This window comes from Schistocerca gregaria, chromosome 1 (genome assembly GCF_023897955.1).
Source record: "Schistocerca gregaria isolate iqSchGreg1 chromosome 1, iqSchGreg1.2, whole genome shotgun sequence".
In the NCBI taxonomy this organism is placed as follows: Eukaryota; Metazoa; Arthropoda; class Insecta; order Orthoptera; family Acrididae; genus Schistocerca; species Schistocerca gregaria.
In genome coordinates this window covers 779463975-779490603 of record NC_064920.1, presented here as the reverse complement: position 1 = coordinate 779490603, position 26629 = coordinate 779463975, and the positions used below count along the sequence as shown (strand labels likewise).

General features: G+C 45.4%; 1 protein-coding gene across 1 annotated transcript in view; it reads left to right on the top strand.

Moving 5' to 3' along the window:
- The window catches only part of LOC126268712 (protein scabrous), a 183747-nt gene that overhangs the window by 136308 nt on the left and 20810 nt on the right, over window positions 1-26629 (top strand). Inside the window, exons 3-5 of the mRNA XM_049973932.1 lie at window positions 7825-7902; window positions 11518-11907; window positions 18571-18828. Coding sequence (XP_049829889.1) covers window positions 7825-7902; window positions 11518-11907; window positions 18571-18828 — 726 coding nt within the window. The remainder of the gene's footprint in view (window positions 1-7824; window positions 7903-11517; window positions 11908-18570; window positions 18829-26629) is intronic.

Below are 26629 nucleotides of genomic sequence, written 5' to 3'. Positions count from 1 at the left end.
TATCCTTCTCGCCTCTTATTCAGGCCGCGCGATCCGCTCAGCCACTCGGCGCCACAAAGAGAGAAGCTACCTACCGTCGCACGTTTCTGTGCGCACATCAACTCCGCTAGTCACAAGCTGCGTGGCATAACGGTACATTCTATCGGATCAGGAGTTAAAATGTAGATCACCTTAAAACAGCCAGGATTGACTGTCTCCTTAAAGACCGTGTCTACAGCAGTGCGCAAGGAAGTAGCTGAGTGCGTCGTGTGTTTGTCGCAGAGGTGTACGAAGATTACTTGGCGGCGTCAACAGTTTGCTGCTCTCTGCGTCAGTCCCACGCTCCACGTTGCATTCGTTGCTCACCCAGTTAACAACCGTTGGGGCAAGCACCACGTTGGGGCTCTGTCTCTGCTATTAGAACAATTTATGTGCTCGGGAAACAACCGCTGATGCTTCGTAACGCTATACTTGTGTTTTCTTTACATCACCTATAATGAAAACTGCAATGGCTGAGTACGTTCAGCGTACCTGAACTAACATAACAATCAACGTTAGATGTACTGTACACATCCTGAAAGGCATGCTGCAGACCGTCGCCGCAGAGTGGCGCTATTGGCTGGATCTTCACACGGTACACTGCTTCTTGCCACTTTGCATCGCCTCACCACCTGTCTTCTTAACTGCACACTCCGCTACAGAGCGAAACATCTATTCTGATACCGTAAAATGCTGGCTACTACAAAATAGAACTACAGAGAATAATAGTGTTCTGTGTATTGCTGAATCAACAATCAGTTTCTCTGTCGTGCCTCTGAAAAGGTTACTACGCATTTGTTTACTGTGGTAGATACATTATTCGGCAAAGCGAACTTGTTGCCACCTCTGTGGCATCTCCATCGTGTGTACACACGAGTAGAAGGAAGGGGAGACAGGAACACTGAACATTCCAGTTTTCTTACAAGTAGCCACACGGTACACGTCTCTTCTCACCGCTGAATGACTTGCCCATTTACAGTGCGAACAGAAACAGGACGCTTCCCTGGCGGTATCCGTACAACTACCTTCGCCAGTAGTCTGCACTATATTGATTCATTTTCTGCTGCTTCCCTCAGGGGTGATAATGCCGACTCTGTGTTCGAAACTATATCGGCTGATTTTATCACATTTCCAGATTCCTCCTCTCTTCAAATAAAGCAGCAGCCCTTCAGCGTCCGCACTTCGTGGCCTGGTTGTCAACATCGCTATTTGAAGATCGCGAGGTACGGAATCGATTCCCGGCCGTACTTGGAGACATGCTTCATTGGGTGTTTGTGTTGTTGTAACCATTTCATTTCATCTCCATCGTCACACAAGTCACCGAAGTGGTGTCAAATACACAGACTTGCACCAGGTAGCCCAATAACTCCAGTCACGTCTCCTGGTCAATAATTCCATACGGTCATTGTTTCGTACTGTAGTAGAGTGGTGTACTGTTCAGATCGGTCTTCGGGTTGATGGGGAATTTCATTTTTCATTATAAGACGTCTCCTTCGTCGAACCACATGTGGCCAGGAGCAATACCGACTGCTTATGTGTCTCCTTAAGCCTGTAAGTGTTACTCCTGATTACCTTTATCGTCTTCTATCCATGTTCTGCAGTGTAGAAATAAATGATATTACCAGATTCCTCCGCAACAGCCGGCCACTGGTGGCCGAGCGGTTCTAGGCGCTACAGTCCGGAACCGCGCGACTGCAACGGTCGCATGTTCGAATGCCTCGGGTATGGATGTGTGTGATGTCCTTAGGTGAGTTAGGTTTAAGTAGTTATAAGTTCTAGGGGACTGATGACCTCAGATGTTAAGTCCCATAGTGCTCAGAGCCATTTTTGAACCTCCGCAACAGAAAACTCGATCATTTGTAATTAGGCTTTCTCCGAGTGACTTGTCATTTCAGTTCGTTCGGCATTTGTGTGGCATTCTGGTAAAACAAGTTTGTGGCAACGGGCGTTTGGTTTTTTGCTTCTGTGTACACATGAGATCTTCCATCACTGCAGTGCATAGCGTGTCTACCCGCGTAATCAAGACTTGGAGACAGTGTAATAATTTGATGTCGACATTCACCGCTGTAAAAACTTACAAGCTGAGAGATCGTGGTAGAAGCATAGAACAAATCACTAACGTGTCGTCCGTGCCTCTACGGAAGTTTGTAAACAACACAATAATTTGAACGGAACGGGAGAGGAAGTTCAAATTCAATGTGACTGGCGGCTGTGTTCAAAGGAAGAAATGTAATAACACGGACATGATATCAGCTGTCAGAAGCAGTCACATCCATTCAGCATCACATGGAGCGTCGCGGTGCCCCTATAAATTCGGGACCTCTTCAACTTCCTACACTGCTGTCTCTGAGGATAACCCACAAGGGCGTCGACGAAACTCAGTCAATGATTTTACACATCGGCCAATATAAACAGAACCAGGTCTTCTGACACAGGACGATTTGTTATGAATATGTAGGCTTCCGGAGGTGGTGTCATTGTCATTAAAATCCTTCCGTGCGTATTGCCACGTCATCTCGTAAAGTGCTACCATACCCGAGGTTCTGGCCGTGCTTCAGAAGCCTTCCTCACGGCGAAGACTGTGATAGGTGACGTAGTAAAACCCAGAAGCATTTGAACGATAAATGGGCTAGTAGAGGTCGATATACGACCCAAGCACAAATGGGACTCCGTGAATGAGCTCACAGAATGGTAACTCACACCTTCCCTCCTCTCCCCTCCCACTTACGTCTGGGAAGACGACGACAGGACACGCTAGGGAGCCACTCCGGCCGCTTACGTATGTATGTATGTATGTATATACTTGCGCCGCTGACACGGCCTTCCGCCTGCCGCCTGCCGTGGCGGCGTGTCCGGAAGTCGGGTGCCAAGTTCCGCAGCGCCGGCCAACCGAGCGAGGGAAGTACCCTAGCCCGTGGCCGCCACGGCAACCCGGCGTGCCCTTGAGCCGGTCGGCCGTAGGGGACCTCCGGCGAGGCGCCCCGAAAGCGCTTAAGCTGTCCCTTCTCTAGACAACCTATCATCTCCAATTACTGACCTCGCAATTAGAGGGTGCCGCCAGCTTTCGCCTGTAATTGTATGTTTCCAGTGCAGCACGCTCTGGTGCCGAATAACGAGGCCGTGCTAACTCTTCCATCTTTTCACCTAAGATTACCAGCCTCGGCTAACATCTGTTGTGGTCAGGTCTCGATCGCATTTAACACCAATAATAAACATCACAAATATAAATGTTGCAACTAACACACAATCAAGCCTCAAAAATGATTCTGGAATCAAGAATTCTTATGAAAGCTAATCCGTATAGGTAATTATTTCATTTAATACTCATTCTGCGGTTTAGAGGGAAAAAGTGTAAGTTTCTGTAGTGACACGATCTGTATCTGTTTACACCCTCAAAACGAATGACAATACGTTAACAGCATTGGTAACAAATTATTGTGTACCCTGGAACAATATACTATATCTGCTGACATACGTCATGCGGGGCCAAATAACAACGACGAACAATTAAAGAAAACCACAAGCCTTTTGGATAAGGACTGGGCAAGGAGACGCTAATTTACGAAAGCATAATGCGTAGATCGATAGCTTGCGAAACAAGGTGGTTCGATGAACCCTGTGCCAGGCACCTAAATGTGATATGCAGAGTATCCATGTAGATGTAGATGAAGGAGGTCAGCCAGACGCGATTTGACCTATGTTCTAATAGCATGGAGTGTCTAAATATCACTTTTCATCAATCTGTCATACTTAAGAAGTAAGATGTTTCAGTGAGGTTGTAGTTCTCATCAAAAGGGATGGTAAGAAGCACGTCACTGGAATGTCCAACTGCTCTAAGACATAGATCCATACAGATGAGAAGCATTGCTGTTCCTTTTTTCTCTAGACTGTTGCGAAAGACAGCATTAAACACGGATTAGAACAACAAAGTAAATGACAGGTAGTTGTTTAAAGCAGGTACCATAGAAACAGGCTGTGGGAGAATGAGCTAGGTCAGGCCTTTTCATTTTTGTCACATCGCTCTGTTACCTCAGGCACTAGCTGCCACACTCAGTTGCAGATGGCGCTTACGACCAGTACTACAAAAAACTGTTTTGTAATGCAGTTGAGATGCGGAGATGCCGGTTTGTAAGACATCAACACGCTTTCAGGGAAGCTTCATGTGCGCGAAATCTCGCTAGACAACTTCGCTTGGTGCCCATGATTCACAAACTTGTAGTGCTCACCATTCATTTGCGCTCTCAGTGACTAGTGAATACGACACCGCCACTGCGTCTCGTTACATCGTCCTCGATGTAATGCAAATCAGCCCCAAATGTTAAAAATACAAATCGGATAATACACTATCCGGTCAAAAGTAAAAGGACATGCCTATGTAATACGAGACTGACCACTAGATGTCACTGAAGACCGGCGCACCATTATGAAAGGAAGCGGGAAACATTGTTCCTTAGCAGGGGAACAGTAACGGCACGATAGGTCGGTCAGTGCTAGTTATTGGATACCAGCTAAGTAACGAATCCTTCAGGGACATTTCAGCTCATCGAAAATCGTACAACTCGGCTGTTGGTAATATGATTCTGAAGTGGAAACTCGAGGGAACAACCACAAGCAAACCAAGATCAAACAAATCAACGAACAGGGACCGTCGAGAGCTGAGGAGGGTGCCTATAACAAATAACATCAATTCAGCGGAGAAAATCACTCGTGACCTCCGAGTTTCTAACAGGACAATGTCTGTGTGTAAGTAATTAAAATGAATGGGGCAGTGGTTGAGCAACCCTATGTGAGCCACCCATTGCTTGAGTTGGTGGAAAGAGTGATGCTACTGGAAGGTGGATGACTAGAAAAGTCCAGTTTGGAGTGGTTAATCACTCTACATCCTGTAGCAGTCCAGTGGGAAAACTTGGGTGTAGCGAATGTCTGGAGAATGCTACGTGCAATCATGTACGGTGCCAACGGTGAACTACGGAGAGTGACGATCCTCGTGGTAGGAGTGTTTATCTCTTACTGCGCTTTAAAAAATGCTAAATGCGAAAGCATATGATTACATTTTACAGCGTCGTGTAGTACGTAAGGCAGAACAGTTCGGAGACGGTGATGTCCACAGCTCGTGGTCCAGTGCCTAGCGTTGCTGCCTCTGGATCACGGGGTCCCAGGTTAGATTCCCGGCCTGGTTGGGGGTTTTTCTCTACCTGGGGACTGGGTGTTTGTGTTGTCCTCATCGTTCCATCATCATCATCATTTGTACAGTGACTAGACTGGATTGGGAAAGAAATGGACTATGTAAAAATTGAGACTTTGTACAGGCTCTGATGGCTGCGCAGTTGAACGCCCCACAAACCAAACATCTTCATCATCATAATCGGAGACGATGGTTGTCTGTATCAGCGTGACATTGGATCCTGTGATACAGCACCCTATTGTGGGCAACGGTTTGTGAATACTAACGTTCTTGATATGAAAAGCTCTGGCCTGTCCAGAGTCCCGACCTCAAACCAGTGGAGCACCTTTAGGATGAGTTAGAACGTCGACTTCGTTCCAAACCGTAGCTTCTCTGGTTTCTTCTCCCGAGGAAGAACTGGTGGCCATTATTCGACAGACAAAGTTTACACGTCCATATGACAGTGCTCTAATAGGTGTCCGGACACTTCAGATGAGATAGTGCATGTTGCTACGAATGCCCGGTTTCACGTGGAAGTACGTGGTCGTCGGTGACTGAGGACTAGTACAGAAAAGTGTGAGCGGCGGTAAGTGGGGAAGCTTTTGTTCCGCAGAGTTCCCGCCCCCGCCACCCCCGCACCGCAGTGATCCAGACGCTCTGACGCCCCCTGGCCCTCCCTCTGCAGCCGCCTCCCTGCCGGCATGCCTAATTAAAGCGTCCGCTGCCGACGCAGCTTGCAGAGCTGAGGCCGTGTTATTAATTAGGCGCGGTCAGCGTCCGCGGCGCGATACGCGCGTAATTACGCCCTACCGCGGCCTGTGGCGCTGCACCATACGGCAGCCAGCCGCGCGCCGCACGCAGGCCCGCCTTCTCGCGCCGGTGCGTCCGTAACCAAAGGCGAACGCCAACAGCGCTCTGGAACAGGCTCGAACGAGGAGAGACCGGAAATCTCGAACTGTGCCTGTCCTCTAACTACCACAGGCGCCTCGTCGAGAAATCTCTTCTTGTGGGCAATAAATTCAGTTACACACAGTTTGGGTACTGGGAAAAGCTACTACCAGCGGCCGTCGCACTATCTATTTCACGATGGAGTAGCGCGCATTTCTGGCCTCGATTACGAGCTGAAGATTGGCATCACCAGTTAGTTGATATAGTGGTATTTCTGTACTCGTTAATTTTAACCAGATCCGTTTTGAGTATTCCTTAGCTCCCACGTACTCCGAAAGCTAATATCGACGACTAAAAAAAATCTTCTTTGGTCTTTGCAAAAACAGACATAATGTCTTATGGGACAACAGCAATCAGTGAAATTATAATGTTACTTAAAAACCGTCTTTGAGGAGACATGGTGATACACATCGAATAAATTTACACGCGCACTGCTAGGATTCGGGCGGTTCTAGGCGCTACAGTCTGGAACCGCGCGACCGCTACGGTCGTAGGTTCAAATCCTGCCTCGGACATGATTGTGTGTGATGTCCTTGGGTTAGTTAGGTTTACCTAGTTCTAAGTTCTAAGGGACTGATGACCTCAGAAGTTAAGTCCTATAGTGCTCAGAGCCATTTGAAATAGCAAGCAAAAATTGGTACGACATACTCTCTGCCATCCACTCTAAGTGCCGTGAGGAAAACGTATGTAGATGTTGAAGGAGAATTACGGTTTAATACCGACCTCTGTAGCTGCGCGGCCAGCGCGGCAGAATGCTGAGCGAAGGGGTCCGGGTTCGTTTCCTGGACGGGTCGGAGATTTTCTTCGTTCGGAGAGTGGGTGTTATGCTGTCCTTACTTTCATATCATCATAATTGACATTCCTATTAAGCTGGCCGAATGTACATGGACCGAAAGCCAATAAAAAAGTCGTGTTTAGCGTCCCGTGAAGTACAGGACCTCAGTGTAAGCTGGGTTGAAGGAAGGGCGAGGAAGTACATTGGTCGTTTCCCTTTCAAAAGAACCATCACTGCATTTGCCTGAATTGACACACATAAATGGAGTCCTAAATCTGGGTGTCTGGAAGGAAATTTGAAGTGTTGCTCTCCCGAAAGCGAGTCCAGTGTCTTACCAAGTCTGGCTGGCCACTATTTAAAATTATTTCACCTAAATTCAAGTTAATGCAGTGTGGCACTAACGTAGCAGAAATAATATCATGTGAAGAGAGAGTCACGCAAAGTCCCAATAAATTTCTAAGCTCAGTGATCATTGTTAAGCAGCGAGCTGATAGGTAATTTGAAATAGTAATTTGTCTTGATTGCTGATCCTTTTATTAAAAATTAAAAAGCACTTGTCAGTGGTAACCTGTTTCGATCGTATCTACATCACCATCATATCATGTCTCATTTGGTGGTGAGCAGAGACGGCTGGCAGTTGCCGGAGTTGCCTTCCGACAGTACTCTGCTTGTCGTCTCTGCTCACCACGGAATGATGGTCTAGATATAACCGAAGCTGGTTACCACTGACATATGTTTTTTTTAATTTTTATTAAAAAATTACGATCAAGTCTGACAACAATTTCCAATCAAAAAATGTTGGTTTTCTCCCCATATTCAAATCTTCTTTTCCTTCTGTTTTGATAAGTTGACGCCGCTTTGTTCACCTATATGAGATGAAATAAATTGTGTTATAGCTGTGATGTTTCGTGTGTTGCAGCTGCTGTTGGCGCAAGCGGACTGGAGTGCGACTATCAAGACTCTGAAGAAGACGCACGTATCGAGGCACACGACGAAGGTGAGTAAACTCAGCTTTCGTACTACACCCCTCCTCCCCCTCCCGCACGACCATTTGAGATGTACGGCCGCATTAGCTGATGATATCCGCCCCCGTAAATCAAGCGAGTCTACCAACAGGCCGATCGATTGCCGCTTGAAACCAAAAACTGTTTTATTTCTTCCCGTGTACGAGTATGGATGTTACATGTAGCCAGCGCACGTCGCAAGTGTAAACCAGTTGCCCGCGCAGATTGCCTGTGACACTGAACAGTGCCAATTTGGTTTGTACCTGATATATCTGCATTCCCCGCCGTCCAAAGATTTATTCTTCCCCCGGAGCAATTTCATTTGGTAATTGTATTTAGCGAGTAATTTATAACATTAGTCAGGTCCCAGTTCATCATAAATGTCGCTGTAGCGAAATTTATGGACCACAGAGGCGCATTAGTTTCACAGAGCTAAGCGAGGAGGGTTAGCGCTGACAATTTGCTGATCGTTCTGTTCCGAGAGCGAAATGGCTCCAACCGCAATTGTAGCGACAATAAGTGAAAGAAAAATAGTGTTGTTTGCATTTTTTAAGCTGACAGTTTATTATTTACAGCTCCGATGCGCGAGATAACCCTGCATTAAATTTGTTACTCAAGCCGGGCTGATACGTTCCCAGTATAATACGAGAGGCCATCAGTCTGAAAGTCATAATACTTCGCAACGCAATTCATTATTGATCTGAAATACACATATAAGTTTGCACAGCCCTTTGTTTTACTTGGATCTGTTACTTCTGATGGTTTCAAAGCCATTTACTGTATTTTCACAGCACTGAATTCACTTTAATGTCATATTTAGAATTATATGTTGATGACATCGGTTTTCAGTGCCCGAGTAAAGCACTGCTACTACATTAACTTAAACGTAATAGCTGAGGGGTAGCGAACTATGAAAGCAAGAGGTAGTAGTGGTTGTTCATCGACTTAGTCTATTCAAACTATACGGTAACTAACTACTCCTACAACCAAAGCATTCATTTCATGGTACATTCACTTACTTTTTAATATACCCTGCTTAATTTGCCTTGAACAGAATGATGTACAGTTTCAGGTATTTAAATATCTCAGTAAGCATATAGGCTTACTAATAAGGTATTAAGAAACCCAAACCTGTCTTTGACTTCTCGTAACTTAGTAATTGGCCGTACCCCAAGCAAATATTTTATGGTAAGACCAAGAAAAAGGTACTGAAAGGTTTTCTTGGAGTTATGAAGGCATCGGAGTTGACTGATGTGTTGTCTGTTTTCTTTTTGTACCGTATCAGCTTCTCGAGATGAGCACGTTTACAGTACTAAATGTCCACAACATTCCTGTGCATACAGGAAGCCTTTCATTTTTTCTTCCTACTGCTATCTCGATTGTGAAATCACGTAATGTTGTTCTATGATTAATTCTCTTAGTTGAATTCTGATAACTGTTTCCACTGTCATTTTTGCGTAATAACATTTCATTTTTCACACGACCGCTGAAGCGCTCTGTATTGTAAATCAGAACTGCGTTTTGCCCTTGAAATGAAATGAAATGTCGTGTGGCTAGGGCCTTCCGTCGGGTAGGAAGGTCGCCTGGTGCAGGTTTTTTGAGTTGGTGCCACTTCGGCGACTCACGTGTCGATGGGGATGATGATGATGATGATGATGACGACGACGATGATTAGGACAACACAATATCCAGTCCCCGAGCGGAGAAAATCTCCGACGCAGTAGAGAATCGAACCCGGGCCTCTTGGCATGACACTCCTTTGCGCTGACAACTCAGCTATCGGGGCGGACCGTTATGTCACTTGCGGGCTGTATTGTTACATTTAAACCATACAGACACTCCTCGAAGACCAACTTATAACTTTAGGCCACCACTAGATTCTGTCCTTCTACTACCTCGTCCTCTTCGACTTTGTCACCTTGCAGCGGGACTTGGACGAGGGGGAGAAAGGATACAGTTCGCTTGCCTACACCCTCGAGTGTTGATTAGCTTTGGAAAAGAGAGAGAGAACTCAAAATGTGTTATCTGATAAGAATGGAGGGATCGGCGAGAAATGATGGTGTAACGTTACAGAGGAACGCAATGTTTGCCATCTACCATTGTTCTCGACTAAATCTGAACTATTTCTGTTCCGTTTTGTCGACACTTGCCTGAGGACGAAGATGGGTGTATCGTATTGGAACGATAAGCCTTGTGGTCCCTTTTTGTTATTCGACCGAATGAGGTTAAGTCTCACCCTCATCTGTCATTTCATCAACCCTAAGGTTGGTTTCGTGCAGTTATCCGTTTCTGTGTCTCGTCAGCTAGTCTTTTCATTCCTGAATAATTACTCCATCCCACATCGTCAATGAGATATTCATACTTAGTCTTGCCTCTGTGATTGTTTCTTTCATTCACTCTTTCCACCACAGTTGAAGGCAATGCCGTATGTAATATGTAGCAAACAAATCTATCTGTTGGTTTAGTTACAGTCTTCATTAATTTTCTTCTTTAATCTTCGTTGATCCATTGTGGACCGTGGGACAACAGCTGGAGTGTATTTCTTGATGCAATAATTTACAAACGTCGTATGTATTCTAGAAATTTATTTTATAAACTTATGTGCTACCAGTTTCGGCATTACATTGATGCCATATTCACGCTCCACACGTCATAGTCGTAAAATCGCTTTTCACAAAAGCAGACATATAACTGGATCCGTGAATCAAATCTAAAACACAAAACAATGGGGTAAATGATAGAGTTTCATTAATTTTCTGTCGTTAACGTTTTTAGGACGCCTTCATTGCTTATTCGATCAATTCATCTGACCCTAAACTGTCTGCCGTAACATGTGATTGCAAAACTTTATAATCATTTCACTTCGATGTTGCCCAATGTTCATGTTTTTCAGTCATGCTGAATGATGCTCCCCTCACTCCTTTTCATTTTTCTTTTCTGTCTGAAAGTTTTTTTTTTATTAACAGTCTTTTCTTGTTACAGAATTCGCTTTTCCCTAGTGCAATGCTTGCAACTACGTCTTTCTTGAAATTTCCTTTTACGTCTCTTTTCTTTCTGGATATTACAGTGGTCAGCTAGAACACGATTTAGTTCATTAAGGAACCAACTCAGTCCGTGATAACATTCGGTCAATAATATTGTCTCTTCAGCTACTTATATGGGCCGACCGGTGTGGCCGAGCGGTTCTAGGCGCTTCAGACTGGAACCGCATGACCGTTACGGTCGCTGGTTCGAATCCTGCCTCGGGCACTGATGTGTGTGATGTCCTTAGGTTAGTTAGGTTTAAGTAGCTCTAAATTATTGGGGAATGATGTGCTCAGCTGTTAAATCCCATAGTGCTCAGAGCCACTTTTTGAGCTACCCATATCAAGATGGTTTTCTGTCCTCGACTAATATTTATCACGTCGAGATAGACATTTATCTCCCACATTGCGTCTTGTGCGTAAAAGTTAAAAGTTGCGAGGTTCAGACTGTTGTCTGAGAATCCGGGATTGGGCTGTGCACTGCGATACCTCTTCTACGATGGCCCTCTTCCACGCGAGCTGGTGTTCTTCCTCTAAAGTCTTCGTGGCATATGACGTCGAATATCCTTCCGTCCTCCTTTCCAGGTGGAGCACGAGGACGGCAGCGACAACGAAGTGCTGCCTCGTGCGCCGCCCGCCGGCCACACCTACGGCAAGGAAAAGGAGGAGCACGCGACCCGCCACCAGCGCGCCCTGCGCCACCAGGTGGCGACGCTGGAGGCTGCGCAGCGCGCGCTCAAGTCGCGCGTGTCCGGCCTGGAGCGTCGCCTGGAGCGCGCCCGCGCCAACGACTCCAGGACGCACGCGGCCGCCGCCGACCAGCTGCGGCGCTCGCTGCTGGAGCTGCTGGAGGCGGTCGAGGCGCTGCAGGACAAGGTGGACCACGCGCTGCCCGATCTCCAGCGCGAGATCTCCAAGGCCGAGCTGGCGCACGCGCAGCTCGCCTCCTCCGTCGCCCTCATCAGGGAGCACCAGGTGGGTCCAGCGGCAGTGGCGACCAACTTCTCGCCTTCTACGATTCTCCTGTCACTTTTTGAAATATGGTACTTTAGTAGATATTGCTTAGACTTAGAGAAAGCTTTTGACAATGTTCAGTGGAATACTCTCTTTCAAATTCTGAAGGTGGAAAGGGTAAATTACAGGGAGCGAAAGGCTGTTTACAATTTATACAGAAAACAGATGGCAGTTATAAGAGTCGAGGGACATGAAAGGGAAGCAGTGGTTGGGAAGGGAGTGAGAAAGGGTTGTAGCCTCTCCTCGATGTTATTCAATCTGTATATTGAGCAAGCAGTAAAGGAAACAAAAGAAAAGCTCGGAGTAAGTATTAAAATCCATGGAGAAGAAATAAAAACTTTGAGGTTCGCCAATGACATTGTAATTCTGTCAGAGACAGCAAAGGACTTGGAAGAGCAGTTGAACGGAATGACAGTGTCTTGAAATTAGAGTATAAGATGAACATGAACGAAAGCAAAACGATGATAATGGAATGTAGTCGAATTAAGTCGGGTGATGCGGAGGGAATCAGATTAGGAATTGAGGCACGTAAAGTAGTAAAGGAGTTTTGCTATTTGGGGAACAAAATAAATGATGATGGTCGAAGTAGAGAGGATATAAAATGTAGTTTGGCAATGGCAAGGAAAGCGTTTTTGAAGAAAAGAAATTTGTTAACATCGAGTATAGATTTAAGTCTCAGGAAGTCACTTCTGAAAGTATTTGTATGGAGTGTAGCCATGTATGGAAGTGAAACATGGACGATAAATAGTTTAGACAAGAAGAGAATAGAAGCTTTCTATATGTGGTGCTACAGAAGAATGCTGAAGATTAGATGCGTAGGTCACAGAACTAATGATGAAGTACTGAATAGAATTGGGGAGAGGAGAAGTTTGTGGTACAACTTGACCAGAAGAAGGGATCGGTTGGTAGGACATGTTCTGAGCCATCAAGGGATCACCCATTTAGTACTGGTGGGTAGGGGGGATGGTAAAAATCGTAGAGGGAGACCAAGAGATGAATATACCAAGCAGATTCAGAAGGATGTAGGTTGCAGTAGGTACTGGGAAATGAAGAAACTTGCACAGGATAGAGTAGCATGGAGAGCTGCATGAAACCAGTCTCAGGACTGAGGACCACAACAACAATAACTTGAAAAAACTTGTGAGTGATGCGGGCATCAGTACAGGGGGCTGTCTTGTACAGATCAGTTCAGATTATGTTGATATGAATGTCACATTGCCGAGAGCAAGGACAAAAGTCTTTGGATCTCTTTGCATCCATCAAGGACACGGGATAGCGGCCTGTTAAATATTTACCAAAGACAAATCGCCAAATATCCTCATGTTTTCGGAAGTTATTTTGTTGCTGTTGTTGTGGTCTTCAGTCCAAAGACTGGTTTGATGCAGCTCTCCATCCTACTCTATCGAGTAAAGCTGCATGCCCTCGGGAAAAATTACGGCCGTAGTTTCCCCTTGCTTTCAGCTGCTCGCAGTACCAGCAGCACAGCAAGGCAGTTTTGGTTAATGTTACAAGGCCAGACCAGTCAATCATCCAGACTGTTGCCCCTGCAACTACTGAAAAGGCTGCTGCCCCTTTTCAGGAACCACACGTTTGTCTGGCCTCTCAACAGATACCCCTCCGTTGTGGTTGCACCTACGGTACGGCTATCTGTATCGCTGAGGCACGCAAGCCTCCCCACCAACGGCAAGGTCCATGGTTCATTGAGGGGGAGGGGGGGAAGTTATTTTATCCATAAAAAATCAGTCTCGGCGTCTCTTTAATGCCACTTTCAGACCCCTACGCACTCCATGTCTAGACAAACAGATTATCGATACTTGTATAACTGGACCCATCAATATCTGGACTCCCTGAATTCTAAAACGTTTTCGAAGCGTTTACCTCGAAGACGTGACAACAACTGAGCACTTCTGCAGTCCGAGAAAGTCTGTAGATGTGCTTAGTTGTTGTGAAGTCTACGAGGTAAACGCTTCAGAAACGTTTTAGAATTCACTGAATCCAGATACTGATGCCTCCAGTTGTGTAAGTATCGAAACATCTCTTTGTCTAATCATGGTGTGCACAGTGGCCTGAAGACCGCACTGAAGAGATGCCGAAACTGTAGTCTAAATAAAATAACTTCTGAAAACATGCGGCTGTTTGGCGATTTTTCTGTGGTAAAAGCCTCTGGAAGTGTTCAGAGAGCTGTTAGAAAGATGAACGTAACGTATAACTAAAGGGAAAACTTGCCTGTAACTGGCAAGGAGACCTCCCGGCAGCCGGATTTCTGAATTGTTTGTTGGTACATGCTGCGTCACAGAGCAATATCTTCGCAAGTTCTTCGGAAGTGGAGTACAGTGATATAGCGTCTATTAATACTTGAAATTTTCTGCAAAAGTACTCTGCCTCCGGTATTGATATGTGGTAGTACTCTGATTATTTGCCAGATGTTTCTGCGAATAGTTTTCCTTCAAGTGTAGGGAGCGATATATATCACGGTATTTGTCATTCGAAGACGTTTGAAACGCTGCTTAAAAAGGGCAACTTTCTATATGCAATAAAAACAAAAAAAGCCTCTACTACCTTTATGTTTATCTATTTTTGAAACTATTGTAGCCTCGTTACTGTGGATTAAAATGTTAAATTACAACTATAGATTAGCATCAATTACACTTTCCGTTCATGTACAACCAATCGAACTATCACGAATCAGATTTAACACAATCTGGTATTAAAATTCATCGTCAGGGTAGCTAAGATAGTGAAGATCGCATTGCTCTGCTAAATGTTTTCTATTCTTGACGTTTATAGTTTGTGTTGACTTTTATTTCTAATACTCGTTTCATTTTCAAGCCAAAGCAAATCCAACGTTACACCCTGAGAGTAATAGCTCTAAAACAGGTACAACTGTTTTCTGACAACAACTTTTTTCTTGTTACGTTAACGGAATTTAAACCCGTTTAGTCAACAACTACCTCGTTAATTTTTTATTTGATCCTAATATTTGTGTAGTTTACGTGACGAGTGTGCAGCTATTTCCTTAGCTCGACATGTAGTCTTTCTCGTATGTTGATTCGAGCTGATGACGCTCCGTGCCGTTTTACAAAGTGGCTATCATGTTAAACGCGTTTTGTTGTTGTTTTCGTTGGATGGTACTGTTCGTCCAGAAGTGTTGTTAAGGACATTTCGCTCACGATAGTTGTCCAGCCCCTCTGTGTGTGGCCTTTCCCGACGCGAGTTCGGCAGATTAGCTATTTTCTGAACGGCGGCCGAGAGTCCTAGAGGCGTCTTTACTGCAAATTGGCAGTCCGCCTTTACTGTGGAACATGCGGCAGTCGCGCAGATGCAGCCATCCTGCAGTGTAATGTCCCGCAATGGCTCCGGTCGGCGCGTGCGAAACGAGCAAGCAGTGAGGCACAAATGCCCTACTTATTCCCTTGTGAACGCTCGCGCCCTCACTTCTGATTTCCCAAGCAGAAAGCTCTCAGAATTTCAAGGAGTTGTGTTACAAATAAGGCATTACTATTCATGTATCATTTAAAATGCTTCCACATTTACGGATACAGATACGAGCAGTACTAAAACTGTCTCTTAATATCACGAAGAAAACTTAACTAACGAGTGAGAGGAGCAAGTAACAGTGCTGCAACAGATAAAACGTTTAAAGACCCACGGAGAACTTAATCCTGTCATAAAAATCAACGTAACTAGATTGTTGAGATTATGTTGGTGGCTGATGGATGGATGCTGCCTCATTTTTGGATGGTATGCCTGCAGAGCGGCGTAACATCGATTCATATATTACATACACGAAGCTGAAGGAATGTGACTTCTAAATGGATTGATATGAATATAGTTTTTGGGGCATTAATAAAAATTTTGATATTGTTTATTTTCCTTCGTGAAAACGTATTTTGTTTCGGATGTGTACGCTAGTTGCTAACTTCAATGTTTCAATTTAAAACAGATATTACTTTTGTCACCGAAAGATTAGGAATATGAGACTTAGTAGTTTTTCGAAGAGGTATGCGTGTTGTTGGCCGTGAAATTCTAATGACTATACGCTCTCGGTCGTCTAGAGAATTCTTGGACAAACACAAACGACATTATCCTGCCTGAGGAAGCTGACACTTCAGCACGACTTGTTTCCATTACTTCCGTAGTCTTTCGTTGTGTGTGTCTACAATTAAATTCAGAAAAAAAATGTTTGTAACGAAAAAATCTCGTAATCGTTCTCAGGTAGAAAATGTAAAACAGTTGCATAAGTCGCACACAATGTTATTGTATAAAAAGTTTAACAATAAAAATTCTGCATTGTCTGCAGTTGCTGTTCCTTCTTCCGGTAAATCGTAAGCAAAAATTTGGAAAACTCGAAGCCGATCTTCAAATACAGTATAGTGTAAGTGATTACTCGGCGGAATGCAAGCACAGATGCGAGGTAATGGTGAGAAGAAGACAGAGACACACAAGATCAAACTCAGTTCTCAAGTTCACCCTAAAATCCAAAGCAGGCAACCCGCATGGCTCCCTCCAAAGGCAGGCTGCCTAACAGCAGGGTGCTCCCGTGCTTCATACAATTACAACGTTTATACATTTGTTAACTCATTGCGCTAGGGCACGAGAAGATAATTCGCTGTCTAAATAAGTCAGTTAATAAGAGAATCTGTAGATGTAGATGTAGAATATAGGGAAAATAATATTTTTAGGTGATGGTATCTGGTTTTGTCCACAGGAATAGTAGGAACTGTTTAACTTACGGACGACTTGACGACTAGTTATAAATATGTAACTTTTTTTTTAATATTGAAAATAATGAAAATTATGAAAATAAAATAGCTATGAAGTCGGTGTTTCGACTGATTTTGCAGTCGTAATGTTCAGACGACCATACAGTGCAGTCATCCTGAAAAGGTGCACTGCAAAAACGGTCGCACCATCGGATTTATGGTACATTACCGACAGTTTTGCAACTACTTTCGTTCTTGATTTCGTGCTGCAAAATGTTTCAATGATAGTTAAATACAGGTAAGACGGAAAAAAAGAGACCAGAATCGGTTTCGTAGCCACTTACAGGACAGAGTTTATATTTTGCCACACGAACGGAATAATAAATTCGAGAGACTGAACGTTTTCGTGTGGTAAAACATGTGGTCACTGCGCATACCAGTTTCTTTCGAGCATAAAACAAGTAATTATACTTACTTCAAACACAAAGCGTGAAATGATGTGCCGTGGGATTAATACTCGGTTGACCTGTAAGTTCTGGCGTTATTATTATTATTATTATCATTATTGCAAATATTAGTTTAGGTTTTCACAGAAATAAACAGGAAACGGACAACAAATAGATCAGTAACGTTGTTTTTCTAAAATTCTTCTTAACGGTTAACAACCCGTTCAGTATCTCGACGGTAGAAATCACTCCAAGCCTTCAATTTCACACTGTTGTTCAGGGAAACGCCACACAGTGCATTCGAGGAGGAACGGAACAGAGGGATATTATAGAGTATGGGACAGCACATCCTAGCCAAGCGTTTGAATTGCTTCCTTCGCGATGTGAGGGTTAGTGTTGTGCTGCTACGGAACGCCATGACGCCGGTAAGGTCTGTTTTGATGGATGGCGTTGTCGAGTCGTCGCTTTAGTTGGTTGGTTGTTTTGGGGAAGGAGACCAGACAGCGAGGTCATCGGTCTCATCGGATTAGCGAAGGAGGGGGAAGGAAGTCGGCCGTGCCCTTTGAAAGGAACCATCCCGGCATTTGCCTGGAGCGATTTAGGGAAATCACAGAAAACCTAAATCAGGATGGTCGGACGCGGGATTGAACCGTCGTCCTCCCGAATGCGAGTCCAGTGTCTAACCACTGCGCCACCTCTCTCGGTGTCACTTTAGTTGGACGTAAAGTTCCGCATACAGTGTTTGGTTCCGATCAAGTGGATCGTGGTGGATCATGCGCGCTTTTGAGGTCGAAATTACCGTTTTTGAATCGCTTAAACAAATTCTGAGCTGTCATAAGAGGCTTCGTTTCTTCTCCACACTTCACAAATGTCTCCAGTGGCTTTGGCATTGCGATTAGACGCAAAAAGCAAAATGGGTCGAAAAGGCTCTTTCGTGTCACCACATTTTAATGACATAAGGCCAGAGAGTATGACAGCATAAAAAAAGCAAAACACACTGTTCTGTTGAGCACATCGAATAACACAAAACGCATAGCCAGAACATTTTATTTTTCACTCAAAATTGCACTTAAAAAAAGTAAAGAGTTATGGGCCAACCCAATACTTCTTGCTCGTACTTCGTATTTCGGACACTAAAAGGTAGTGGGTCTCCAGTGGCTGGATGAAGCTGTTATTCCTTTACCTGGCGACGACCCTCCCCCCCTCTCTCTCCCTCTCCCTCCCCCCCTCTCTCTCTCCCTCGCTCACTCTCTCCCTTCCTCCCTCTCTCTCTCCCTCTCTCCCTCGCTCACTCTCTCCCTCTCTCTCTCTCTCTCTCTCTCTCTCTCTCTCTCTCTCTCTCTCTCTCTCTCTCTCTCTCTCTCTCTCTCTCTCTCTCTCTCTTTTCTCTTCCTTTCTCTTCACTCATTACCCACCTGCTGTGACGCTAGTACCCCCTGAGCTTTTGGTAAGGGATGCTTGCCTTCATTTCGCAGGAGAACCAGCGCGCGTCTGTGAAGGCGGTGGCGGGCGGCTTGGCGGCGCTGCAAGACAAGCTGGAGCTGCGCGCCGGCTCTCTGCAGGCGCAGCTGCTCAGCGTCGCCGCCCTCGTCAACAACACGGCAGCGGCCGCGGCGGCTGCCGGCGCCAACGGCAACAGCAGCAGCGGCGGCGGCGGCGGCAGCTGCGCATGCGCCAGCGACCGTGACGATCTGCAGGACGCGCGCCTCGACGTAGTGGAGGCCCGCCTGCAGGTAAGCTTCCGCTCGCCCTCCTGTCTTACTGCCGCGCACATGCGGCTTACGTAGTCCGAGGTAAAGCCAGTTTACGCGTATCGTAACGTCACGTCAAACATTCCACAATGCATTTCAAATGGCAGTAATCACACGGGCTGTCAACAGACAGTCACGTTACGTCACGCCACCGTCTACATTTCGCGAGAATGATGTTTTGACGGTGTTGTCATCTACTAACGTCGGGAGGTGACATTAAGTATTCCTCCACAAGCGAGGCCACCTATTTGAAGTAGAAAAATGGTTGAGGTTTTACATAATGGAACAGAGCTTTATGAATATTAACACAAGTTGCTGAAGCAGTTTTCATCAAGTAACAAACTCCCATCTAATGGGATAGAAAGATCTAGAAGTTTATGATGTTATAAGTTGCGTAAGGAATCTTAATGGTTAAGATAAAAAGGCTCTGTTCATTCCCTTATAGACATTGTTTCATGTGTTTGCATCTGTATATTTTCGCTAGCATATAAATGTCAAGGTTTTGAAATTTTGTTCCACTTCAAATCATTTTATCACACATGAATTATCAAAAACATTCGTTGTGAAGTTTACTTCGGCCGTCAGTAAACTTCATCGCTATTTGTTCCTGAATTCCTGTAGTGCACTCCTACCTTTCGTATCACGGATGGTATGCCATAACCACACTTTCACCGTTAGGTGCTGGACTTAAGCGAACTTACGTGACGTGACGTCCATCATGAATACACCCTGACGTCACGGTGAGGTGACGGTGACGCGACAGACGTTCCATTGACTTCTAGAGTGAATCGGCCCTAAAACTAGTTGACATTTGACAGCGAGTGGGCTAGGCTTTTCCCTCGAACAGTATACCAAGTGGAACGTGGCACAATCGATTCCCACTGTGTTGCCATTCCCTGTGTGCAAAGAATTTCGCCTTTCAGTTTTCAGGCATTAAAATTTTACTTGTTTAAAAAAAAATCTCTTACTCTAACCAAAATTAAGAACAGATTCTTTCACGTGTTATAGAGATATTTGTCATATGAAACGCAAAATTTTTCCTTGGTTTTTGCGCCGGCCGCGGTGGCCGTGCGGTTCTGGGCACTTCTGTCCGGAACCGCGTGACTGCTACGGTCGCAGGTTCGAATCCTGCCTCGGGCATGGATGTGTGTGATGTCCTTATGTTAGTTAGGTTTAAGTAGTTCTAAGTTCTAGGGGACTGATGACCTCAGATGTTGAGTCCCATAGTGCTTAGTGCCATTTGAATCATTTTGAACCTTGGTTTTTGCAACAAATAAGACTTTAAATTTTATACTTCTTTCCAGATAATATTCACCAGCTTATAAAAACACATCCTTTTTTCGAAACTCACGTGGCCCACCACACGGCCCACGTATTATTGTTTCTCTTCCAGTTTCATCAAGTTTGAAGTTTTCTGACTCTTCTACACCTCCTTAAAATTTTTCGTAACAGTTACTATTTTTCAAAACACGTCATTAAAACACAACAATCCAAAGATGGTCATAATTCATTTCAACTGGTAATGAAATGAAATAGAAAACAGATTATTACTTTAAAAGATATATACAAATTCTCCAGTTTAAAATGAAGAAGGGTGTTCAATGAAATTCGAGGATGAGTTTGATAAATATACTATTGCGTTGAAGAAACTGTTCCGTTAACTAAATAAGGTGATTCTGGGAGCGCCACATCATGGTAAATTACTTAGCTTCCACCAGCTCGCGAGATTTAGACTAGGATGGAATTAAACGGAAAGACACCGTTACAAGAGGTCAATACTACTAAACGCCCCAGCAGTTTGCGTCCCTTAATTGATACTTTTTAAAGTGAAAATAGCCAAAGCAGTTCGAAGCTGGATATGATACACCAGAGGTGAAGATCAGTCGCGAAGGAGCGGTTTTTTTTTTGTCGCCTCGTCAGCTGTTAACGTAGTATTATTTTTAATTCCTGTTCCTGGAAGGATAATACGAGTCACGTGGTGGACCAGGATAATGAAGTCATTTCCAAAATGCGAAGAAAATTGTAAACGCAACGCTTATAGAACTCCACTGTCGTCGGTTTGTTATCTGTCTGTCTATCCGGCTGATAAGAACCATTTTTCTCAGGAACCGAGTAGTCGTATCAAGTTCACATTCGTTTCACATACTAAAGCTGATGATTCCTCGGCGGTGCGAAAATTTTAACCTTCTGAGTCAATGCAAACAAAAAATACGGTCATTTACGCCACATATTTCGATACGCTAAAACTAGCTCATCAAATACTATAGGATACTTCCCGTTGACATCAAATCATGAAATAAGGCAAGAAGCAAGGTTTCACAGTGAAAGTAAAGGGAAAAACCCGAAATCGTTAATACATAATTATACCACACAAAAAATACCTGTTTTGCCATTTGATATCTAATTTCAGACTTGAAATTAAAATATTCTCGAAAGCCTTGGAATCCTTGGGACGAATATCTCGCAAGTGTCGATGGCGATAACTGGCAAAAATCGCAAATATTCTCGATAAACTGGATATTCTGGGTAAACTATCTCAGATGTGCGGAACCTTCAGTGTTCGGGTTCTACCCGACCTGGCCAAGTTTACTTTACTAGTGTACACAATGTCTGCGCGATACCTCGTAAAGTAGCCACACCTGAACTGACGTAAGGGGCGACTGGAGAACAGTCTAGTGGGTAGTCGGATTATTTACGGTAATTTGTCGTACAACCGCTGTTGAAAGAAAAGGTATAATTGAGGCGCGATGTTTCTCCGGAAGGGCAAGTAAGCCGCTACTGCGAGACGCACCGATGGGCTTCCGCCCCCGGCGCGCGCAGACCGCCTCCGCCGCCAATTTGCCGCCGCGGACCGCCCTCCCGCGCCATGAATAATTCCGCAGCTCATCCTGGCGACAGCTGCCTCCCCACCCCACAGCTCGGTATTCCTGCCGCACGTAAAGACCGTCCGCAATTACTTTCCCGGTTTCCTTTTTCGGTGCCGCATTTTTGTCTCTACTTCATCATTTCCTCTGCTCCCATCCCGTTTCTCCGCTGGAAAGGAGCTACAGTTCTAGAAATTAACAACCGGCAAACAGCGTGTGAAATTGGTTTGACAGAACTGCCATTTGGTTTCTTTCTCATCGCGTCTCCTGCAGCACTTTAACTTATTAGGACAACCGTGCTCGAGAATTTAAATAAAGTTTTTTTAAATTGCAAATGGATTGATATTTAATAGAGACTGATAATGCGACGTTTGGAAGTACCGTAGTCCGCTGCGAGCAGCAGCCGTGTTGCACGACACAGTAACAATATGCGTCTCCTCTGGAATGGGTTATCAAACATGTATGTCAAAATGGCCGCTAAGTATTTATATTTATTCCATCTTTACCTTAAGTGCACGAGATAGGCTATTATGTAGAAGTCTCTGTTTCTTTCTTAAGCCCAACCCCAGCGAAGAGAGACCGAACAAAGAGTGTCTCATAAAACATTTTCCCTTATAGGTGTTCCATAGCTTTGTTAAAATATACAAATTCAGTCAGGTAATACAGGAGGACGTTATCAAAAGCATTCAGCAAGAAGTGACTTCTTTGAGTCAAAGACTATTGTCCAGCACAGCTTGAGTTAATCATTTCACTACCATTCGGACGTATTTGTCCCACGATCGGTTATCAGTGGCAATTTGCTGAATGTTATTGCTATGTATTTATTGCTATGTATCAGTGTCCCACAGGCAGAGGAAGGCCTGCTAATGGTTTTCAGAATTCTTGAGATTACAGGCAAACTTCTGACTGGGTTGCCTTCAAAGTTCGTTGTACAACCTCTGCTCCGTACTGTCGCTTCCAACTTGTACGCGCCTGCAGGTAGGCACCCAAAGGAATAGATCTGCGTAGCGGGCTGCCTCCCGGATAATTCGTGTCAACGAAGCCCACGCATGTATTGAAGTTTGTCACGTCACGAACGGTGCCCGTCCTGCGTATCTACGGTCTAAGTAACGAGGGGCGTTCAAGCAGTTTGATTTTATTCAGGATTACGATACACCATATTATTGCTGACACTTCTGGCTACTGAACGCTCAATGGAACAGGCTTCACTACAGGAGGGTCTTATGCCCGTATTGTACTACTCTTCTGGTCGACATTGGAGCCATTGTAATACTGTATCAAGAACCTCCTCCCCCCTCCACCCCCAACCAAGTACTGCTTCCCGCGGAGTGCGTTCTTCATTGGGTCAAACAGGTGGAATTCGAAAGATGCGGTATCAGGGCTGTAGGGTAGATAAGGAAGAACAGTCCACTGAAGTTTTGTGAGCTGCTCTCGGATGCGCAGACTTGTGTGAGGTCTTGCGTTGTCATGGACAAGGGCAAGTTCATTTGTATTTCTATGGTGACGAAAACGCTGAAGTCGTTTCTTCAATTTCCTGAGGGTGGCAGAACACGCTGCCCACCAGATGGGGGACAGAAAAAGAATAACCCTTTCAGCGTGCCAGAAGATCGTCGCCATTAGTTTACTGGCTGAATGTGCAGCTTTGAAGTTTTTTTTCGAAGGAGTGGTGGTGTGGCGCCACTCCATGGAATGAAAAAAAAAGTTCAAATGTGTGTGAAATCTTATGGGACCTAACTGCTAAGTTTACACACTATTTAACATAAGTTATCCTAACGACAAACACACACACCCATGCCCGATGGAGGAGCCGAACCTCCGCCGGGACCAGCCGCACAGTCCATGACTGCAGCGCCTTAAATCGCTCGGCTAATCACGCGCGGCCCATGGAATGAAGTTCTGTCTCCGGTGCGAAGGGATGAACCCGGGTCTCATCACCTGTGACTATATTCGATAAAAGATTATTACGATCAGTCTTGTAACGTACAAGCAATTCTGCACAGATAGTCCTCCGTTGCTCTTTATGGTCTGCTTTTAGGCTGCGAGGAACCCAGCGCTCATACATTTTTGGGTATCCCAACTGATGGACAAGTGAGTTAGTACTACCAACAGAGACTTCCAATTGAACAGCGAGGCATTTGATTTTGATCCGTCGATCTCCTCGAGTGAGAGTGTCCGCACGTTCCAACATTGCATGAGTCACAGATGTGTGCGGTCGGGTGGTACCGGGAGACAAATACGTTTGGGCGACCTTGTTGCGACGGCGACTGACGCCTCAGCCAGCGACTCACCGTACTTTTGATCACTGCCAAGTCTCCGCAGACATACTGCAAGGGCCTGTGAATGTCTGTGATGCTCTGGTTTTCCACCAAAAGGAACTCAGTGACAGGTCTCTGCCTGCCATTTTGAAGGCTACTCATAGAGCGCCACCTGTCGGAACTTCATGACACTCACTGTAGGGGCTGAAGCAGGAAAGTCCCAAAACAAAAATCGTATTGTTTCAATCGAAATCGGCGAAATAAAAGTGTTGCATTAATTACTGAACGCGTCGTATAGGAATAAATGTCGCCGCAATTTGGGTGCTCTACGGGATCTAATCAACGATACATGGCTTCAACTGAATATGCCATGTCTGAAAAAATCGATGAACTTTTCCTCGTCGAGCTGAGGCTTCCATGAAGGCTGGGGGCGGTGTTACGTGTTGTCAGCATGATGTCTCTTGGGGTGTACCTGCTGCCGACGTCGCCAGTGAGATCAGACCAGGGCCGTCCCAAACAGCTTGTGGTGTAGGCAGCTGCACCTGGGCTCAGGGGGTTAGGCTGCAGGGTGCCAGGCTGTGCGAGCCAGCCCGGAGCCGTAAATTAATTTGCAGCCCGCAGAGTGGCCGGGGTGATGCGCATCGATTGGCCGCGGGCCGTAAATCACACGCTGTCCGTCTGCGATTAAACGCCGCCACCGCCACCGCGCCAGAGCTGCTCTTCTGGGTCGGAGAGGAGGATCAGCGGGTGGGGGTGGGGGTGGGAGGGGTTCAGATTTATGTCCCGGCGCCGGCCGCCACCTGGGCGCCTGCCGCGCTTACAACAGATCCCTGTACTCGACCACTTGCAGTCGCTCATCTCGAGCTTCGGTGTAATAAGTTGCAGACTTACAGAATGCACGCATGGATCTCCGATTGGTAGCGACACACGTGCACTGCACTTACCGAGCACTTCATTCACCTTATTCCCTGTACACAGAAACAAATAGACTTTGACGTATACTAGACTTCCAGTGGTTGACTATCTGATCAAAAGTATTCGGAAACACATACACTACTTCACCAGTAGATGTCACGAGAGAGCTGGTAACAGAACTGTGCGTCGGTCATGAACGTGGACTAGTCACGTCATGTTACCGGAGTAACAAATTCGCCAGGGACATTCCGACCTTCTAAAGGTGCGTAAGCCAACTGTTGGTGTTGGGATTGTGAAGTAGACTCTTGAGGGAGCAAGCACAGCTAAACCAAGTCCAAGCAGACCTGGCGTACTGACGGAAAGGGACAGTCGAGAACTGTGGAAGATTGTTGTAAAGATCGCATCAGAGCAGCAGAAGGAATCACTCATGAGTTCCAAAAAGCTACCAATAGCTACTATCACAGTAAAAAAAAAAAAAAAAAAAAAAAAAAAAAAAAAAAAAAAAAAAGAGGTATAATGGTCGAGCAGCTCCTCTGAAGCCACACATTTCTGTGCTGAATGCTAAGAGAAACCAATGGACAGTGGATAACTAGAAACGGGTGATTTATACAGCCATGACAAAGGCAACACCGTGTGACAATAGAAGGTATAGTGCGTGGCGAACTCACAGAGGACGTTACCTGCTGTCGTATGTAAGGCCAACAGTGAAGTACGTAGGAGGCGGTGTCCAGTACGGGGATATTTTATCGCCGTGTTGGGAAGAAGCTACAACCGGCGGAACACCCTATCTCAGCGAGATGACAACGAATCACCCGGCAAATCTAAGAGATTGCATGTTGTCTCCAGTGTAGTAGAAACGGCTAAGTGCGGAAGGATATGAACATATTTTATAGGATTGTGCGCTGCACACAGTAGAGAAACAGGTCCGGGAGGATGATTATTTGTAACAGTAAGACACTGCAGCCTATCATAAAGCAGTTTCTGTTAGGCAGTGGTTCGTGGACAGTAACATTACTGAAATGGGTTGGCCTGCGCAGAATCTCGATGTGAACGCCGTGGAACATCTTTGGGATGAGGTAGAACGTCGACAGACCCCAGCGACCAACGTCAATGTGTATCTTAGTTTCGACTCTTCAGGAAGATCAGTCGGCCATTCCTCCAGCTACACTCAGACACATCACTGAAGGTGTCCCCAGTAGAGTTCAAGCTGTCAAAAAGGTAATAATGGCGTGTGACGAGGGCCGCCCGTCGGGTAGACCGCTCGCCTGGTGCAGGTCTTCCGATTTGACGCCACTTCGGCGACTTCCTCGTCGATGGGAATGAAATGATGATGATTAGGACAACACAACACCCAGTCCCTGAGTGGAGAAAATCTCCGACCCAGCCGGGGATCGAACCCGGCCCCTTAGGATTGACAGTCTGTCACGCTGACCACTCAGTTACCGGGGGCGGACCGTCATAAAGGTGAAAGGCTGACGCTCGTCATATTAATATCCACCAATGGATGTCCGGATAATTTCGGCCAGAGAGTGTGCAAATAAAATATAGTGCCCATCCATAATTTCTGTCTAATGTTTTCGGGAGGTTTGCCGTGGTTGTAAAGCAAATGTTGGTATCGAACTGAGACTCGCTCTGTCCTCTGATTCTGCATCGGTCATTACTCCAAGAAACCACTGTACCTAGAGAATGAAAATTACTTTTAAAAAATATGTTTCTATACTGTTCGATGATACAGAACGCGTGTTTTTT